Source organism: Giraffa tippelskirchi, chromosome 4, assembly GCF_054371585.1.
Source record: "Giraffa tippelskirchi isolate mGirTip1 chromosome 4, T2T-mGirTip1v1.2.pri, whole genome shotgun sequence".
In the NCBI taxonomy this organism is placed as follows: domain Eukaryota; kingdom Metazoa; phylum Chordata; class Mammalia; order Artiodactyla; family Giraffidae; genus Giraffa; species Giraffa tippelskirchi.
This window is the reverse complement of record NC_137278.1, coordinates 128,854,801-128,876,136: the sequence shown is the minus strand read 5'-3', so window position 1 is coordinate 128,876,136 and position 21,336 is coordinate 128,854,801. Positions and strand designations below refer to the sequence as shown.

Genomic DNA, 21,336 nt, shown 5'->3' with positions numbered 1-21,336 from the left:
GTGATGGAATTCCAGTTGAGCTATTTCAAATCCTGAAAGATGATGCTGTGAAAGTGCTGCGCTCAATATGCCAGCAAATCTGGAAAACTCAGCAGTGGCCACAGGACTGGAAAAGGTCAGTTTTCATTCCAATCCCAAAGAAAGGCAATGCCAAAGAATGCTCAAACTACCACACAATTGCACTCATCTCACACACTAGTAAAGTAATGCTTAAAATTCTCCAAGCCAGGCTTCAGCAAGGTTCACAGTTCACGTGGACCATGAACTTCCAGATGTTCAAGCTGGTTTTAGAAAAGGCAGAGGAACCAGAGATCAAATTGCCAACATCTTCTGGATCGTTGAAAAAGCAAGAGAGTTCCAGAAAAACATTTATTTCTGCTTTATCGACTATGCCAAAGCCTTTGACTGTGTGGATCACAATAAACTGTGGAAAATTCTGAAAGACATAGGCATACCAGACCACCTGACCTGCCTCTTGAGAAACCTGTATGCAGGTCAGGAAGTAACAGAACTGGACATGGAACAACAGACTGGTTCCAAATAGGAAAAGGAGTACGTCAAGGCTGTATATTGTCACCCTGCTTATTTAACTTATATGCAGAGTACATCATGAAAAATGCTGGGCTGGAGGATGCACAAGCTGGAATCAAGATTGCCAGGAGAAACATCAATAACCTCAGATATGCAGATGACACCACCCTTATGGCAGAAAGTGAAGAACTAAAGAGGCTCTTGATGAAAGTGAAAGAGGAGAGTGAAAAAGTTGGCTTAAAGCTCAACATTCAGAAAACTAAGATCATGGCATCTGGTTCCATCACTTCATGGCAGATAGATGGGGAAACAGTAGAAACAGTGGCTGTCTTTATTTTTCTGGGCTCCAAAATGACTGCAGATGGTGATTTCAGCCATGAAATTAAAAGACGCTTACTTCTTGGAAGGAAAGTTATGACCAACCTAGGTAGCATATTAAAAGGCAGAGACATTACTTTGCCAACAAAGGCCCATCTAGTCAAGGCTGTGGTTTTTCCAGTGGTCATGTATGGATGTGAGAGTTGGACTATAAAGAAAGCTGAGCGCCAAAGAATTGACGCTTTTGAACTGTGGTGTTGGAGAAGACTCTTGAGAGTCCCTTGGACTGCAATGAGATCCAACCAGTCCATCCTAAAGGAGATCAGTCCTGGGTGTTCATTGGAAGGACTGATGTTGAAGCTGAAACTCCAATACTTTGGCCACCTGATGCAAAGAGTTGACTCATTGGAAAAGACCCTGATGCTGGGAAGGATTGAAGTCAGGAGGAGAAGGGGACGACAGAGGATGAGATGGCTGGATGGCATCACCGACTCGATGGACATGGGTTTGGATAGACTCCGGGAGTTGGTGATGGACAGGGAGGCCTGGTGTGCTGCAATTCATGGGGTCGCAAAGAGTCAGACACAACTGAGCGACTGAACTGAACTGAACTGAACTGAGTGGCTCAAGTGCTGTTGGAATCCTTGCCTCAGACAAGCAGATTAATAAGAAAAACAAAATATCCACCCAAAGAGAAGATGGATTAAACAAAAGAAGAAAAAATTCACGGAAAGTGAAAGTTAAAGAATTAATAAGCAGATTTATAATATTCAACCTCATTACTAATCAAAGAAATGAAAATAAAACCTGAAAAAACAGTGAAAAATTCAAAAAGAATATCACAAAGTGTTCATAAGACTGGAGAAACAAGAAATCATATATTATTTATAAAAGTATCAATTGGTACAATGTTTCTAGACAGAAGTTTGACAATATGAATCAAAATTTTAAAGTGTCCTAGAAATTCCACACCTAGGAAGGTATCTTAAACAATGAACAGGATGAGTGCTCAGAGATATGTGTTAATTGCAGCCATGTTTATTATACTGGAAAATAACAGAAATAACATATGCATCAAAATGCTATGCTACAAGCATATAACAGAATATTGCTCAGTCATTAAGAACAATGTGTCAGCTGTGGTTACAGGAAGCAAGGCGTGAATCCCGGAAGTCAGTAATGGGAGCCAGGCCCAGAGTGGCGAGTAGGGCATGGAGTTCCTGGGTGCGCTGCTCAGACCCAGACTTGGCTGGGCCTCAGACTGGCGAAAGGCCATGGAATGGATAAAGCGGAAGTGACGGAAGTCTTGAAGGAACAGAGTTTTGCAGTGTCCGCTTCTTCCGCCACTGAAGCTGAATTTGATGCTGTAGTTGGCTCTATGGAGGACATTATCATGGATGCCAAATTCCAAGTACTGCAGAGAAATTTCATGGACAAATACTACCAGGAGTTTAAAAACACAGAAGAGAATAAACTCACCTACACGGCAATTTTTAACGAAAACCTTTCTTTCATAGAAAAGTATATTGAAAATCAGCTCCTGGAGCAGATACCCGGATACAACATGGCAATTTTCACCACAACGTTAAAGCACCATAATGATAAAGTGATTCATGACATATTCAACATGATCACATTCACAGAGTTTCTGGCATTTAAAGAGATGTTTCTAGAATATAGAGCAGAAAAAGAAGGCCGAGGACTGGACTTAATGCAATGGTTTAGTGGTGACTTCCTTGTGCAAATCAGCTTCCCAGAACAACACGCAGCACTAGCTCCTCCCTCCAGGCAGTGGAAGCCTTCTGACATCATGAGCCAAATCATCTGGAAGAGACTTCTGCTCGCGATGACAGGAGAGTACATCTTGGAGAGACTAGCTCTGTTCTGCAGCAATTTATTAATTTTAGATATTAATGGGTCAAAAAGATAATTACCTGACTTTCCCAGGACTTTTTCTGAAACATTTTCCATTAAATAATCCCTGCTAAAGTGAATAACTTCTTCATGTGCTGTTGAGAATCTGGCTGCTCCGGAGCAAGGCTGTGTCAAGCATTCCACCTGGAAGGCCCCTACTCCAGCATATATGTACCTGTGTCAACAAAGTGGAATAACACCATGTCCCAAACACCAAACACTACAGGCGGGCTTTGCCTGAACCTTTCATGTACTCATAGCTCCTTCACTCGGGTAAACCTTTCAGTCCTTCAAATGCAGTGGCCCCCTATGTGGGATCTTTTGTGATTTGGGCAGTACTTACGTAGGGTGTTAAAATAACTGCCCCTGTCTTCAAAGTTCTGAAACTCTATTTTCTGCCTGCCATCATGGGGAAATTAGAACTAGCTTTGGCTGTGGAAATAGACTGGAAAAGATTTCCTTTATCCAGAAGCTGCATGTGAGAATCAACTTCCTAGTCTTGGGTTTGCAGTTCTTCTATCACTGTCTTCTAGTTCTGATATAGACTCCGTGTTTTGAGAGAAGCCTCTTTTTTTCTAGAATCATTTTTGGAGAAAAATCGTAGATGAATACTCTAATTCATCTATTAGATTTGATCTTAGAATTTCTGTGATTAACCACTTTCAATCTAAGTATTAAGTGGTTGTAATTTTTAGGTGTTAGTGCTATGATGGTGTTACTGATGTTACTGGTGTGATGTTATTCCCCGGTGTTACTACTTTCCCTAATGCCAATGAATATATGCTATACTCTGTAAATAGACTAAAAGACATCCTTTTCTTGTAGTATATTAAGTGTATTTGTGCAAGTTTACTTAGAATCCTTCTGTATAAATCAGTTGGTTAGTTTCAGATTGAGTTGGGAATGGTGGCAGTTGTGGTAGTAAGTCACTTCAGTCATGTCCGACTCTTTGCAACCCAATGGACTGTAGCCTGCCAGGCTCCTTTGTCCTTGGGATTCTTCAAGCAGGAATACTGGAATGGGTTGCCCTGCCCTCCTCCAGGGGATCTTCCCAACCCAGGGATCGAACCTGCATCTTTTATGTCTCCTGCATTGGCAGGCAGGTTCTTTGCCACTAGCACCACCTGGGAAGTCCTGGGTTGGGGATAGGTTTGATAAAAATGTGATTCTTCAAGCTCTGCACTTCCAAGTCTATTCTTCCTATCAAAATCATGTTCCAATGGTCTAACCCAGCCAGAGAAAGAAGGGAGTTTTGATTTTTGATCTTCCGTCTGGGTTTGGTTTAGGAAAATGTTTGGTAGAATATTACAGACCAGAAAACATGTATATCACACCTCTAGGTAGAAAAAAATATAGTAGTTTAATTCCCAATGTGTGCCTTTTATTTTTTAATGTAAAAATTAAAATCTGCATTGAAAAAAATAATGATTTCTATCCATATTTACTGTATTGTTGTTGTTCAGTCACTCAGTCATGTCTGACTCTTTGCAGCCCCAAGGACTGCAGCACACCAGGCTTCCCTGTCCTTCACCATCTCCCAGAGCTTGCTCAAACTCACATCCATCGAGTCAGTGATGCCATTCAACCACCTCATCCTCTGTTGTCCCCTTCTCCTCCTGCCTTCAATCTTTCCCAGCATCAGGGTTTTTTCCAGTGACTCAGCTCTTCGCATCAGGTGACGAACGTATTGGAGCTTCAGCTTCAAATCAGTCCTTGCAATGAATATTCAGGGTTGATTTGCTTTAGGATTGACTGGTTTGCTCTCCCTGCAGTCCAAGGGACTCTCAAGAGTCTTCTCCAGCACCACAGTTCAAAAGCATCAATTCTTTGGCATTCAGCCTTTTATATTTATTGTATGGAAAGATGTTATTCAGTAAATTTCTTCCCAGTTAGACTATAAATTCTATGAGAGCAGAGGCGTTTTGTGTTCTCTGCTCTATTTCTGGGCCTAGCATAGCGACTAGAAAGTGGTAGGCACTCAATTCAGCCATTGAGTGACTAAATGAGTAAATTTCACAGTAGATTAAATGAAAACCAGGTTATAAAGCCATATGTATTGTAAGACTCTCCATTGTAAAGTGTATTTACATGTACATTTTGTATATGTGTGTGTGCATACACATGATTACACAAAGGAAAATATTACAGGGTGGTAGAATTACAGATCATCTTTTCTTTTTTTTACTTTGTTAAATGTTTTGCACTTTTGCTATATGTTCCTTTTTTAATCTGGGAGAAGATCTTTAGAAGGAGAGGGTGAAGGGTGAAGGATAAAAAGGATTAACAATAAAGAATGGAGAAAAAAGAAGCATTGACACTAGGAGATAAATTTACTGCTAAAGGTATAACTGATAGGATTTCAAGAATCCTGTCACCCTCTGACCATTCCACATGGGTAAGTACCTACTCTATCTACCCTGGCTTCTTTCAAAGACAAAGAGCTTTAGCTTCAAATAGGAGGTGAGTTTGAGGGACTCCTGAAGGTTCAGAAAGCCTGGAATTGCCAGCCTCCAATAGACTTAGAAATATTCCATCCTCTCTCACCCTTACTCTGGCCTGAAACATCATGCCCTCACCCTGAAAGCCTCCATGGTCCACTAACACATGGTTTAGTCCCAGTCTATGTCAAGAGCATGGGACATGATGCCAGTCCTGGAATTCTCCAAGGAGTTGGTATGGTATCTGCCCTGTATCTCTGTCCTTCCTTTATGTGGCCCAAACTCTCTCTCCTTCCTAGGCCAGCTCCAGGCTTCCTCTCCCAGTCTTTCACCACCTCCCTCAAGAGCCCCCTCTGCCAACTCTTCTCAAAAGAGTTTACAAGAGGGTCCTAGGCTTAACTTTCAGCTCCATCCTGCCTTGCAGTGTGATCTATCCCATCTTCCTGTCAGCCTGGGAGGAGGGAGGTTCTGTTCTCCTTATTCATTTCAATTCATTCTTTCAATTGACCACCAAACTTTTACTCAGTGCCCCACACCCTGTGCAGGGCCCTGAGACAGCACACCACACCAAGATTTTCACACATGGAGCAGATGGATAAAGGACTACAGAGACTCGTGGAACTCTGTTCAGTGTTATGCGGCAGCCTGGATGGGATGGGAGTTTGGGGGAGAATGGATACACATATATGTATGGCTGAGTCCCTTCGCTGTTCACCTGAAACTACCACAGTGTTTTGTTAATTGGATATAATCCAATACAAAATTAAAAGTTTAAAAAGAGACAGAAAGACTGCAGCGTCTACCCTCGACCCTGCTGCTCCAGTGTAGTGAAAAGCTGGGTTAATCCAGGACTCTTCACAGTAAACTAAGCAACACATGGAGCAGAGCATCTGGGGCGTTTTCCTAAATTAGTGAAGTTTCTTGGAATGTCTCTAAAGGGCCAGTAAGAGCAGTAATCCAGAATGGCCTGCCCTGCTCCCCAAATCCCCAGAGCTGTTCCAGGGATAAATGGAAAAGAGGTCTACCTTCTGCCTGTAGACCTTAAAAAGATGGGCATAGATTTACTGAACTCTCAATTGTAGGAACTTTGAAATGTCTCCTTCTCCAGAGCTGCTATACTTGGGGTGAACATATGAGATCAGATCAGGCTCTAGAACATGAATCTTGAGCAATCTCCTGGTAATCTCCTTGGACCATCAGACAAATGTACCATTGCCTTCTCATTAGTTCAGCTCTGATCTCACTTCTGGGTGGTAATGCATGACCTACAGTGACTTACAAACCAGAGTTTTATCACACTCAAAGGCCTGCAGAAGGGATTGGTTTGGCAGGTGGGGGAAGGAATGGAGACTCTAATTGCCATCTCCACAGACTCTCTCAGTCTCTCTGGTTTCCATCAATGTCTGTCTTATTCCCCTGATCCTTCCTGGGTTTGGGATTCAGCTTTCTGAGAATGACTGGGAAATGTTGGTGTAAGGGTAGACATGCATCTTCCCCATTCGTAATTTTACATCTATCTGGTGTGAGCCTCACTAGTGTAGCACTCCTGCCTCTTACCTGAAAGAAAGTGAAAGTGTTAGTGTCTCAGTTGTGTCTGACTCTTTGTGACCCCATGGATGAGGTTCCTCTGTCCATAGAATTCTCCAGGCAAGAATACTGGAGTGGGTTGCTGTTCCCTTCTCCAGGGGATCTTCCTGACCCAGAGATCAAACCTGGGTCTCCCGCGTTGCAGGCTGATTCTTTACCATCTGAACCACCAGGAAAACCCTTGCCTCTTACCTGGAAGGAACCAAATCCCACTGGAATCTATTACATTGATGAACTGCAAAACACTCCTCTACCAAGACTGGGTCTTGGAGGCCCAGTGGGGGCAAGAGGGTGGATGGGAAGGCCTCCTTGGGAGTGGGCAGTCCCCACTGAAGCAACATAAATGCTCTTGACCAGACCTATCACAAAAACACAACCAAATGGATAGAGGAGAAGCCAAGACTATGCAGTGTCCTTTATACCTACTACTAACCTTCTAGGAGATCACCATCCATACCTGATTGCCATCTATTCTTGGACCTTGGTTTATTCTATGACTCCTTGAAAGCCAAACACCAGAATATGAAATACAGTGCAATTTATTGGGAAAAGAAAGTGCAACAACCATCAGCAGAGGATCCACAGCTCAGGGAATTAAGGGGCCAGAGGTGAGTCAGGATATGATGTCCAGTTGTGGGGCGGGAACCCTGAGAACCAACAGTCCGGAGATCTTAACCATTTACCCTCTAGCAGCAGCCCCGCTGCACTGCCCTCCTCAGGCAGGGGCTGAAACATTCCAGCCTCAGACCATCAACTCCGAAGAGAGATGGGCCAGGGCGGGAACAGGCCGTGCTGGGAAGACCCACACTTGTCCAGGCTGAGGTGCTGCTGTCCAAAGTCAGGGGCCTTTACAAGGGTGCATCTAGTGGCATCATCATCCCAGACTAGCATCTGGACCTCCCTAGCCTAGGAGAGGTCTTGGGGATGGAGGAGCCAGGAAGAAGTTCAACCGCTTCTCCCAGGAACTTGAGGAAAAGCAAAGTTGGGGTTGGCATTTGTCGATGCCAAGCAGAGAGGGGAGAAGTGCTGTCACAAGTGAGGGGAAATCAGTGGGCGTGGAGATTGGGCCCCCCCAAAGGATCACTTGCAAAGCTGGTTTGAGCTGGTGGTCTGAGTGAAGCAGATGGTGGTGCCGCCCCCACCGCCAGACTTGTAGCCAGTGCTTCCTGGGCTCTGGATGCTGCTCTGGTTCACAGAGCCACTCCCATTGCTGCAGGCCTGGTAGCCCCCGCTGCTGCCTCTGCCCCCACCACTGCCACCGCTGACTCCTCCGTAGCTGCCACTGGTGCCTCTGTTGCTCCCTCCTCTGCCGCTGCTGCCGCCGCCACCTCTGTATCCACTGCCACTGCCACCAGTGACCCCTCCAAATCCCCCTGGGCCTCCACCAGGGCTGGTGCCTGTGCTGGTGACGTTGCTGACCACCGCTAAGGAGAACAAGCACTCGACTCAGGCGCAAGCCCTGGGCCTGTATCCTAACTCTGCTTGGCTGTGTGACTCAGAAAAAGTTACTCAACTTCTCTGAGGCCTCAGTGGGTAAACAGCCCTGGCCTTCTGGTCCCCTTCCCCAGGAATAAGAGCCAGAAGTATCCTCAGGAATTTCTGGTTTCCAACCTAAGGAATTCCCTGGGACCGCAGGGGCTTCAGCTCTGGCCTGCCAATTGCTCAAGTTCCACTAGGAGCAGAGTAGTGTGGCCATGGCCTGAGACCCTGGACGCTTTGGTGGCCTGGCCACCTTGCGTGGGTCAGGCTCTCCCACCCAAATGTCGGTCAGGATGTTTCTAGTTGCCCTTTTTGCATCCCAGGGAGAAAGTTTTTGAAAGGCTACTTACAAATGCACACAGTGCTCTGACACTCTCCAGACATCCTAAAAAAGCAAGAGGAGATGAGGATTATTTCTGCAATGAGTCCTTAGCGGAAGAGCTCAGGGTTCATAACCCCTAGAGCCATGTCCTTCTGTTTGTCCTCGTAGGGGTCAAGCTCCCAAAAGAAGAAAGGCTATTCCAAGTCTGTTTCCAGACACAGATCTCCCCAGGAAAAGGGGCTGCTGCAGGGGAGTAAGGCTTCCAGCAGCTCCACCAATCACCGTCTCTCCATCTTCCCATCATCTTTCACTAATTTTCCAGATTATCTTCCAGACACACTACTCATCACCCAACAGCCCCATCCTCACCTCTCCTCCCCTGCTGAGACCGTGTTCCCACCTTAGCTATGCCCTTCCCCTCCTTCACCCAGGCCTGGCTTTCTTATTCCCACCTCTCTTCTTCCGGGAAGCCTTCCCCAGTGAGCCCTCCTGGGGAGGTGGTGGCGGTAATGGTTATGCAAGATGGGTAGTATGTGAGAGGGGCTGACACTCAACACATGATGGAAATGTCCTGCCCACACTCCCCATCTTCCTGTGCCTCATTCTTGTTCACGGAGCAGGCATGACCACATGTTTGACATAGAACATGTCCGCACACCTTGCCAATGTGGCCCCCCACCGGTGTCGTTCACTCCTTCCTCATCCCACAATTCCCAATACACGCAGCTCCATCTGCACTCTCACTCCTTTTCTTAGAGACATAAGAAATCCTTAAGTTTTCTTCTCGCGTGTGAGTTCTGCTTCCTCCATCAGATTGGGAGCTGCCTGAAGACAGAGGCTCTGAACACAGGATTCATGGAGCAGCCAGTCATTAGAAGGATCTTTCAATTCTTGACACCCCTTTGGCATTTGACATCCACTCACTGAGCCCTTATCTGCTACTTGATATTGTGTTATTTTTTTCCAGAGTATGTATGTATCAGCCACCTTCCCATCTAGACTCAGCCTCAGGGATGTGGGTATTCTAGCTCAGCTATACTGAGCTGTCTGGCATGGTAACCACTCCCCACATGAAGCTATTTTATTTAAATTAAATTAAATGTAAAACTCAGCTGCACTAGCCACGTTTCAAGTGCTCAAGTGGCTAAGGGCTACTGCATTGGATAGCACAGGTATAGGACATTGTCATCATCTGAGAATGGTCCAGTGGACAGCACTATAACTTTTATTATAAGCCCAAAGGACTTTCCCTTCCACTTGCATATAGGAGGCTCAACAGAGGTGTTCAGTCACTTAGTCATGTCCAACTCTTTGCGACCCCATGGACTGCAGCACACCAGGCTTCCCTGTCCTTCACTATCTCCTGGAGTTTACTCAAACTCATGTCCATTGAGTCAGTGATGCTATCCAACTATCTCATCCTCTGTCACCCAACAGAGATATGTAATGCAATATTGATGTCTAAGGTAAATCAGAGTGTGAGATAAGCTTGATTGTATATGTGTATATATATATATATATATATATATATATATATGTGTATATATATATATATATATATATAGTGGGGCCTGAATCCTCAACTCTGTCATTCAAGAGATTCCTTACCTATTGTCCTCTCCCTGTAACCTTGTTCCCTTTCTCCACTATCAAAGGTCACTCTGAACTCACTTCTGGAGGACAATGACCCCACAGCACCTCACCTGCACTCCTCACTCTCCAGCAGCTTGCGGTAGGTAGCGATCTCCATATCCAGGGCCAGTTTGATGTTCATCAACCCCTGGTAGTCACGCACCAGCCAGGCCAGGTCATCCTTGGCCTGCTGAAGGGCATCCTGCAGTTCTTGGAGCTTGGAGTTGGCATCCTTGAGGGCCAGCTCCCCACGCTGCTCAGCATCAGCAATAGCATTCTGCAGGTTGGCATTCTAGGAAAGAGGGAGTTAAGAGACTGTTTAGCCTAGTGACCAGAAAGCAAACAGCTGATCCTCCCAGCATCTCTTACCCACCCAAGAAATTTCTCCCTTTCCCTTCCTCCCTCTTCTTAGAAATTCAGTGGAGCATACTCAGATAACAGAAGTCAGTTTCACAGTTGGTTCATTCTTTGACCCTTTTAAATTAACTCATGTCTCATCAAGAAAAGGAACACCAATTTGCTGGTTAAGGTGGTGGTAGTGTGGTGAGTGGTTCTTTTTTTTTAAGATTGTTAAAAGACTGTCTTTCCTAATCACTTCATTCCAGTGATACAAATTAGTCTTCGAGGTTACGTGAAGTGCGTGATAAATAGCTCATTGAGGGCAGATCCTACTGAGAGCTGAGTGTTTAAGGCCACCCTTATAGTTGGAAGATTTGGTGCTGGGTAAACCAGAATGGACAACCGTCTCTCCTTAGGGAGCCTTCTGAGAAGCCCAACCTACAGGAGGAGAATCGAGGAGAACAGAGTGTTCCAGAGACCAGGCTGTCCCACAGGCAACACCACAAAAGGAGAGAGAAGGCCTGTGGTAGAGGCCCAGCTGTTGCTTCTCCTCCTCCCCAGGGCCCAGAAGACCTCCAGGACTTTCCATTCAGCCCAGACCCACCTGCTTCTTGACATTCTCAATCTCAGCCCGCAGCCTCGGGATCATCCGGTTGAGCTCCATGATCTCGTTCTTGGTGTTCTTCAGGTAGTCCCCATGCCTGCCAGCCTTGTTCTCCAGTTCTCCAAGCTGACAGAAGAGAAACCAATCATCACGACTTTGCAAACTGTTGGAGCGCTTTTGATGGAGGTCAGTGGACCTAAAGCTAGAGTGTGGAAACAGAGGAGAGCTCCCACCTTGGTCTTGTACAGGGCCTCAGCCTCGGCCTTGCTCTTCTGGGCGATGTCCTCGTACCGGTCCTTGACCTCATTGATGATGCTGTCCAGGTCCAGGCAGCGGTTGTTGTCCATGGACAGAACCACAGACATGTCATTAAGATGATTCTGCATCTGGGTCAGTTCCTGTGGGAAACATGGACCTTGCTTTCACCATCTCCTGGCCTCAAGAGATGCTGAGAATAAAGAAGTCCAAGAATCTTCTACCCTCCCAACAAGGGGGCCAGGAGTGAGAGAGTTAGAAATATCAGCTTGCATTTCAGGCCCAGCTGCAGCTTAAAGGATATCAGACAACAAAATAAAAGGAAAAAGGAACAAGACTTATATAATAAGATTGTCAGCCTGAAAGTATCAGTGAAATTTCACTGAGGAAAGTCAGTGAACCCTACTGGATGGGTTTCCAGGGGACTGCAGTAAGGAGGGGTCCTCTGGAAGAGCTCACTCTGGTACTGGGTTAGGAGCCAGAAGGTTAGAGCCAACTACAGAGGGTAAGTAGGGGACACAGAGGAACCCTGGCCCTGTGAGCCAGGTCTAGGCAACTGTGAGGAGTTAAGCTGGCATTTCCTGGGTGGAATAGAGCTGAGGTCTGAGCACTACTGCTGATTTTGTGAGTGTCCTGCCACGTGTGTGCATGTGCTCAGTCGCTCAGTTGCATCCCACTCTTTGTGACCCCATGGACTGTAGCCTGCCAGGCTCCTCTGTCCATGGGATTCTCCAGGCATGAACACTGGAGTGGGTTGCCATGCCCTCCGCCAGGGCATCTTCCCTACCCAGGTATCAAACCGGCATCTCCTGCATTGCAGGCAAATTCTTTACCACTGAGCCACCTGGGAAGCCCCATCCTGTCACGTGACTCTCCCCTGATATCACACTTGGGAAGCATGCTTGGAAAGATGCAGATAAGAAGGCTCTGCGGCTTGGCCAAGCAAGGAATCACCGTCTCATAGAGGGTCTTCAGGAAGTTGAGTTCGTCTGTCAGGCCGTCCACCTTGGCCTGAAGCTCCACCTTGTTCATGAAGGCTGCATCCATGTCCTGAACAAGAGGAAGGGAGGAGGGCAGTCAGAAACCCAGAAGAATGTGATCGTCAGCTCCCCCTCCACCCACAGCACCGTTCTGAGTCTTCATCGTTCTTCTTTGCCCCGCCCCCCGCCATTCCTCTTTCTAATTATGACTTCTCTTTTCTGAAAAAGAGAAAAAGTGGTTTTCTTCCTTTTAATTGCCTCGGCCAGTCAAATCCCAATGCTTTAACAAAACATAAACTCCATCAGCCAGGTACGGAGTAAGGGTAGCAAAATCACATTTATCCAATATGTGACTTTGGTTAGGTAGGACCAAAACCCAGCCTCCTGAAGAGAAAGGAAGGCATTCTTCTCACAACTTCATCTTTATGATGACTGGCTGACACAAGCTACCAGTATTTGCTGATTGTTTTTATTAATAACATCCAGGGTACACTTGTAGGCTGAAAACCTTGGTTAATGCTATAGATAAAGCCTGCATTATTACTTCACATCACCAATCAGCTCATTGGTCACATTATAAGATGTCATCCCCACCAGCAACATACTCAGAGCAGCTTCCATTATCAAACACCTCATTCCCCAAAAATACAAGAAAAGATGTAAACAGCCCACAAGTATAGGGTCACAGGGCTCCAGAGAAGTTGGCTCTGCTCTCCCTCTGGGGGGGGGTGTCCACACCCAGAAAGGGAGCCAAGGTCCCCATTGTCCCAGATTCCTCACCTTCCTAAGCCCCACAATCTCATTTTCTGCAGCAGTACGCTTGTTGATCTCATCTTCATACCTGGGACAGAAAGAGCCACACGTTTGGACATTGACCTTTCAGAAGTTGGAAAAAAACAAACAAAGAGGCTCCTAAGAACTCAGGCAGAATCTCACCAGGAGACGGGACCAGCTTCAAGGGTGTGTGACCCATGCAGTTACACAGAGCTCTGGGTCCAGAAGGTCCTTGTGCTTGGTTTAAAGCTCTGTTGACCCAATCTTGAAATTCTTAATAATTTTTTGACAAGGGCCCTGAGTTTTCATTTCACACTCAACCCACAAACTGATGTAGCCAGTCCTGCCTAGAGGCCTTTCAGAGCTCAGGCCGCTACCTCGACCACCTCCCTCTAGGTCTGAATGACACGCCCAGAAGTGGCAGGGAGGGGAGGGGAAGACTTCGAGGAGCTCAGCTCTAGAGACATCAAGAAGCATGTGGGCAGATAAGCCCAGAGAGGTATTTGCTCAGGCTGAGTGTTTCAACCTCTGTTCTCTCTGTTTCTCTTTTCATTAATCTGAGCAGGTGTCCACAAGCTTGTGCATATGGAGTGGAATGGGGCCTCCCCAGAACAGGCTTTCCCCTTCTTGCAGGTCCTGACCCCCGGGGATGTCTGGAGCCCCCTTCCCATCTTGAGAGGTCCCGTTTACCTCTTGCAGACCTCAGAGGATGTCAGCCATAATTGCAAATATGCAAGAGGGAGCTGACTGAAGCTGCAGAAATGGGACTGGGCTGGACACATTGGAAGAGCACTTTACAGCAGTCTGCCTGGAACCCCTGGGACCTGCCCCACCCACCGGTTCAGAATCTAGGACCAGAGCAAGGGAATTTGCATTTTTGATGGGCTTCCAGGGTACTGCCTTGGTACAGTAAAGTGTGGAGGGCTCTCCAGCCTAAAGGACTCTGAACTCTGGGAGGACTCTCTCGTCCATCTGGGCTGGTGTAGAAGGGCCCTGCCTGGAGACTGACAAATCTGGCATCATCAACCACTTGGAAGTCTCAGTCCTCACCCTCTCACACACTCAATAAATCCATCCATAAGTCCTGACTGAAGGTACAGTCAGGAACAGTTAAAAATCCTCAGTTGGGACCACACCTCCCTACTAATCCCCCAGGAGGGGAAACTCCCAGGCTGGGGCCCTCACTTCTTTCTGAAGTCTTCCAGCAGGTCCTGCATGTTCCTTAGCTCTCCTTCCAGATTCCCCTTCTCCCCCAGAGCTGAATCCAGCTGCCTGCGCAGGCAGTTGATGTAGCTTTCAAATAAAGGCTCCAGGCCTCTGGAGCCCAAGGTGGAGCCCAAGCCCGCGGTCCGCTGCTGGAGCAGGTCCCACTTGGTTTCCAGGATCTTGTTCTGCTGTTCCAGGAACCGCACCTGCAGCAGAGGAGGTACAGAAAGAGTCAGCTTCTTGAGTTAGGCAGGTGGGGCCATCCAACCCAAAGGGTTCGAGATGTGGAAACTCAACCTGGTTGTCCAATCTGCAAGAGCCTCTGTTTTTTCAGGAATTTGAGAAGGATGACGGCTTAGAAAAGGAGGAAGAGATACATTGAATGCTGTTTTCACATAGTCTAACTCATTTAATCCTCCCATACAACTACCTATAAAGGAGGTGTTATCCCCATTTTGTAGATAAGGAAACTGAGGCTCCAAGTTGCCCAAAGTAAGGTGGCTACTAAGTGACAAAACTAAGAGACAAACCCAGCCCTCATCAAGTCTATTGGAATCCTTCAGCATACACCTAAAAGAGACCTACACAAATAAAGGTGTTTATCATCGTCTTTTAAAGGAAAGCTTTTTTACCTCCCTTCAAGCAGGAAAAATAGTCAACGAGGTCTAACTTTTCCTAAGTTTTTCTTATTCTCCTTAATTGTTTCCCCTTTCAGTTACTCAGCTTACAGCAGACTTCAGTTTAACTTCAAATCCCAGGCTCTTTCCTTCACATCCAGCACACCTTTCCTTTCCCGAGCGTGGACAGCTTGGTGTAATGTGGGCTGAAACATAGCATCATCTAGAATGTAAGTCAATTGCCACTACTCATCACTGAGGGGCAGTCCTGAGATTCCTCCTAGTGCAGGTTTGGTTGTCAGCTAGTTTGGATTACCAAGCAATTGCTCCTCAAGAGTCACTGAAAGTTAGCTATAATAATATCATGGTTAATGCCCCTTTCTTAAAAAGAGCTAAGAGCATTCCTGGACTCTTACTTCACTTTCTTGGGCCCTGTCCCAAGAAGAAAATCAGGAGCTGAAACCCTTCTCCCATTTCACAGCTGGGAAGACAGGGCCTACAGAGCAAGAGAGGCATACTGACTGTCCTGTAGGGGCCAAAGTAGAACCAGCACAAGAAGCTGGAACCCCTGCCTCTAAGCCTGGCAGGTCCCATGGGCATCTTCCTATACCATCCCCCTGGGCAGCCAACCCCTCCAGGACACCTCTGGGCTTTGCCTTCACCTTGTCGATGAAGGAGGCGAACTTGTTGTTGAGGGCCTTGATCTGCTCCCGCTCCTGGGCCTTTACTTGCCCAATCTGGTGGTCGACCTCCACATCGAGGGGCTGCAGGAGGCTCTGGTTGATGGTCACTTCCTGGATTCCCCCAGGGCAGACACTAGAGCCATAGCTACCAGGCCCACCAAAGCTACAAGTCCCTCCAAAGCCACCAACCTCTCCATAACCACTGCCCATTCCTCTGACTCCACAAATGCCACCTCCATAACCACCTCCATAGCCACTGATGCAGCTGCTGCGCCCTCCCCCAAAGCCACCAGCCCGGGAGCCGCCAGCCACACTGATGGAGATGCTCTTATTGCCACCCAGGTTGTAGAGGCTGCAACTGCCAAAGCCGCCTGCTCTGCCACGGGACCCACAGGCCCCTCCACCAGCTCCTCCAGAGCAAGCCACACAGCTCATCCTGCTGCTGCTGCTGGGGACCACGGCAGAGCAGATAGAGAAGACCTGGCTCCCTCCACTGACGGATTTCTTGCAGACTTGTCTGTTCATGGTGAGAGAGCTCAAAGGCAAGCTAGCAATCACTTAGCAGGAGCTGCGAGAAGGATGTGGACAGAGGATGGGGACAACAGAGGAGACTGGTCTTTATATACCAAGGAGTTTGGCTTGGAAGAAGGAGAGGCAAGCAATTAGCTGAGAGTCATCTTGGGTTTGGTTTGCCTCCCAGGCAATAAGTTACTTCCACTTTGCAAACACACCTCAAAAATAATCCCCCAGACCAAAGTGACTTTGCTCTCTTACCTTAATCATCCAAACTTGCCTCAGTTGACAAAGGACTGGAGCTCTCCTCCCTCCATGGGTTTCCTCAAGGGTCTCAGGGAACTCAAACAGCACCTGATCCAGCAGGATGAACGGGGGTTTGATACCAGGGGATCAGGAGCTACTGAGCTCCATGACACCAGGCTGAGGACCAGACAACATTTTCCAGGTGACCTGAGTCCCTCCCTGCAAGCAGAGTACCACCACTCCATGGCATGCCCATGATACTTCAAAGAAATATCCAGAGGAGGGCTTAGGGTCGGATGGATGGAGGGATGAGAGGTGCACTGACCCCACAGGATCCACTCTGGCACCACCTCTGCCAAATCATCCCTTAAGCCAGCTTGTCACTTGAGCTGAGAGATGCTTCTCACGGGGGAAACACAAGTGAAGATAAAATGTCTGACCTGTGAGAGCAATGAAGGTCAGATATGCAGCAAGTGTGAAGTTTGCAAAGAAGAAGGGGATGCATACGGAGAGGAGTCTCAGACCAAGTCCCTCTCCCACCATCCTAGACCAGCAGCAGGTGATTTCTGGATCCAAAAGCAAGGGAGGGCAGAATGTGGGACCAGTTGGCTGATGGAGTCAGCTCAAAGACCCCATTCATCATCTTAGAATGACAGTGCAAGCTGTATCAGATCTGGTGGCCTTTGACCCCCTTCCCCCTCCACCACCTGGTCTGGGTTAGATGCCCCTCCCTCTTTTCCCACCATACCTGTGCTTTTCACACCAGGCCCTGATTCAGAGTATCCTTATCTGTTTATCTGTCAGGACCCCTGTGGGTCCTGAGCTTGTCAAGAGAAGGAGTTGAGTCTTACTCATTCTGAATCTCTAGCCTGTGCATAGGGCAAGCACACCAAGAATGTGTGTTAACTGATAACCAGTATCTAAGTATATAAATAATCTAGACCCAGCCTTATGGGATGTAAATCTTCAGAGGAAGGGTTTGGATGTCTCTATTCTTAACAAGCCCTTCAGGTAATCCTTATGATCAGGGAAGTTTGGGAAGCCCTGGTCTAGAAGATGGGTGTTCCTTCTGGGCTCAGTGAGTAAGGGGAATGGAGGACCCTTGGCAGTAGAGAGGGTACACTGATGCATTACTGCTCTAAATTTTGACAGCTCAATCATCCCCCATCCCTGGACCAACACATCTCCACACCCAGCCACACCACACATGGCAAGAACAAATTCTCATATTGTTACCTACATATGGGACTTCACAAGCTATGGCATAAATAGGAGCGACAGATTCTCACACCCCGAGAAATAGGTGGTGAGTCTATCTCCAGAATTCTGTCAAATCGACAACATGCACTCTGTCTTTCTGGGACGGTTTCCAGACAACGCAGTCTGGTGCAGAGGACTGGTCTGAAAAACCCTCAAGGACCTCAAGTTTAGCAATTTTAAGTGCTCTGCAGCTAATTCTCAATTCTCTACTCTGCTTCTTGTCTAAAGTTATTCCACTTGGTTAGAAGCTCAGTAGCTCTTTGACCTTGAACAAGTTACTTAATTTGTATGTGTCTTGGTTTCCTCAACTATAAGATGGGGATGATAATAGCAGGTACTCGAGCATTAAACAAGTTAAATAAATATGAAACGCTTACTATGGTGCTTAACACGTGGTAAGCACTCTATGTTCATTTATTGCTAATATTCTACTTGGGAACATGGCGAAGGGAGTAACTTAATGTTTGGCCTCGACTGTCCTCAAGACAACTTTCACCCCTGAGAAAGAAGCTGAGTGTGAGTGGAGAGTAAGATAAACAAGTTGGGACAGTAGAGAGCAAGACCTCTGCTAGAATGGTTTGGATTGGGTGACCTTGAGCAGTGATTCAACACACAAGTTTGTATTCTAATCTGTCAAATCCCTTCCAACCTAATTGGTTTGTGATGAGCCTCGAAGGAAACAATGCAAGTTGAAAGTCCTTGATAGTTACAAAATGCCACACAAAATAAGGTAACTGGGATCTAACAGAAAGCCTGTCATCATGGACTTCAGAAGACCTGGGTTCAAATAACCTCTTGTCTACCTCTTACCATGTGATGACCTTGGTCAAGCTACTTGACTTCTTTGTTGCTGTTGTTTAGTTGCTAAGTCTAGAATTCTTTAGCCTCCCTTATATGTAAAATGAGGATTCTTTTTATATGTAAAATGAGTCCCTCTCACAGGATTGTTTTGAGATTTAAATCGCGTCCAGCAACAAACTGGGTTTTTAAGTCAACATTACCCATCCATAGACAATTCATGAAGGGGATCTGTGTCAGGTTCTTCTTTGAGACATTTACTCCATCCATCAGTTGAATGCCAGTCCTCTTGATGAGGTCTATGTTCATAATCTTTGAAACTCCTTTAAAAGCAGAAGATGAAATGCCCTCCCTGGGAACAAAGCTGAGCCAGGCTCACCTAAAGCCCCAAGTGAGAGCTCAAAGCAGACAAGTACAAACATCAGTGTCTCTGACTCCCTTCCCCTCGCTTGGCTCCAGTGATGAGGCAGCAGGTGGCAGCCTCCTGTGTGGCTCATTTCTGCCATCCTGGTAGATACTGCAGAAGAGGGATAAAGAGAGGTGATGAGCAGGTCACCGAAGCACAGTTTTGAGTTGGATTCCCCCAATCCACATACCCTGAGCCTGCCAAAGACCACCTTATTTAGCCGGTTGGGATTGTTTTCTCAGCAGTTGACTAAAGCTGCTGAAAATATCCAGAGTTAGCATCCTGGGCCATATTTCCTACTGATCTTCTAGGGCAGTTCCAATGAACTACCTGCTGCCAACAGTATGAGTTTTAATACCTCACTTGCTGGAACCTTCTGTGTAAGGTTGTCAAGTGGCAGAACACTCTGAATCCTTATTTCCTCACCTAGAAAATAAGACGGTTTTCATGAAGCAGAGTTGTTCCCTGTAACCAAATTGTTCTCTGGTACTCAACTGCAGTGAGAATGCTTGAGTTTCCTATAACGTAATTGTGAGAGGAAGAATGAATCATGAGACAGTAGTCATTACCTCTAGGTCAAAGTGAGCAGACATCCATCTCCATCTAGGAGATAAGGATGAAGGGGTGATACTTACATGCCCTTTTCTACATATGGATTCACAGATCCAATTTTCAAGATAATCATTAATTTGTTCTTCAAAAAAAAACAGTCATTCTGGATCTGCTGCCCCTGGACTAAGAATTATTATTTTCTCCTTTTTACCATGTTAAAATAAAAACTTGGCACTACTGAAATAACTTTACTTAACAAATGAACAGCAAAAATATATTACTCTATAGAACTAGCTCCCCTTAACCACTTAAGCTTAATAAAGAAGTGAATGCCTAAGTACAGCTAAATCCTTTTGTTACTAAACCTTATTAGCAATCACAATTTATTCTAATTCTGGTTCCCTCTCCAGATTGGATTAAAATACTCTTCAACTCACCCCTAAATCCTTATCTAGTACTAGATTCTCTCCAAGGGATTATCTAGGGCAGAAGTCTAGCCCCAAGTTAGCCTTGATTAAAAGGTTTTGTGGTTAAATAAATTTGGGAAATGAAAATTGTTTAGCTTTCTCTTAGGTTTTTATTAAAGCTTATTTGCCTATTAAAAGCCTATTTCTTGTGCAAAGAATCATTTACTTTTACTAAATCAGAGCTTCCCAAACAAACCTAGCAACAAAATCTTTCTATCTTAACCCCTATTAACTTGCTGTTGAATATACTTTTGTTGTTGTTGTTGTTGTTGTTTAGTCACTGAGTCGTGTCCAGCTCTTTGTGACCCCATGGACTGCAGCATCCCAGGCTCCTCTGTCCTCCATTATCTCCCAGAGTTTGCTCAAAAGAAACACTAAAAAAATAAATAAATAAAATAAAATAAAAGAAGCACTAATGCAGCCAGGCATCCAAAATAAATAAGAATGCAAAGAACTAAACAGACATTTCTCCAAAGAAGACATACAGATGGCTAACAAACACATGAAAAGATGCTCAACATCACTCATTATCAGAGAAATGCAAATCAAAACCACAATGAGGTACCATCTCACGCTGGTCAGAATGGCTGCTATCAAAAAGCCTACAAACAATAAATTCTGGAGAGGGTGTAGAGAAAAGGGAACCCTCTTACAGTCTTGGTGGGAATGCAAACTAGTGCAGCCACTATGGAGAACAGTGTGGAGAGTCCTTAAAAAACTGGAAATAGAACTGCCATATGACCCAGCAATCCTACTGCTGGGCATACACACCGAGGAAATCAGAATTGAAAGAGACACGTGTACCCCAATGTTCATCACAGCACTGTTTACAATAGTCAGGACATGGAAGCAACCTAGATGTCCATCGGCAGACAAATGGATGAGAAAGCTGTGGTACGTATACACAATGGAATATTACTCAGCTATTAAAAAGAATGCATTTGAATTAGTTCTAATGAGGTGGATGAAACTGGAGCCTGTTATACAGAGTGAAGTAAGCCAGAAAGAAAAACACCAATACAGTATACTAACGCATATATATGGAATTTAGAAAGATGGTAACGATGACCCTATATGTGAGACAGCAAAAGAGACACAGATGTAAAGAACAGTCTTTTGGGCTCCGTGGGAGAAGGCGAGGGTGGGATAATTTGAGAGAATAGCATTGAGACGTGTATATTACCATATGTGAAATAGCTCACCAGCCCAGGTTCAACGCATGAGACAGGGTGCTCAGGGCCAGTCTACTGGGACGACCCTGAGGGATGGGATGGGGAGGAAGGTGGGAGGGGGGTTCAGGATGGGGAACACATGTACACCCATGGCTGATTCATGTCAATGTATGGCAAAACCCACAATATTGTAAAGTAATTAGCCTCCAATTAAAATAAATAAATTAATTTTTAAAATTAAAA

At 46.0% G+C, this 21,336-nt stretch overlaps 2 protein-coding genes and 1 pseudogene across 2 annotated transcripts in view; 1 reads left to right on the top strand and 2 right to left on the bottom strand.

Moving 5' to 3' along the window:
• The window catches only part of LOC145544438 (keratin, type II cytoskeletal 3-like), an 82,446-nt gene that overhangs the window by 28,012 nt on the left and 33,098 nt on the right, over nt 1-21,336 (bottom strand). The gene's annotated exons all lie outside the window — the stretch shown is intronic.
• On the top strand, nt 2,129-2,624 carry LOC145545646 (ADP-ribosylation factor-like protein 2-binding protein pseudogene; annotated as a pseudogene).
• LOC145544435 (keratin, type II cytoskeletal 2 oral-like) lies at nt 7,312-20,074 on the bottom strand. The gene is made up of 9 exons (XM_081587350.1): nt 15,659-20,074; nt 14,359-14,585; nt 13,180-13,240; nt 12,374-12,469; nt 11,398-11,562; nt 11,165-11,290; nt 10,293-10,513; nt 8,618-8,652; nt 7,312-8,212 (listed from the first exon to the last, which is right to left on the bottom strand). Exons 1-9 carry the CDS (start codon nt 16,202-16,204, stop codon nt 7,869-7,871), a joined length of 1,821 nt encoding a protein of 606 aa, XP_081443476.1. The 5' UTR covers nt 16,205-20,074; the 3' UTR covers nt 7,312-7,868.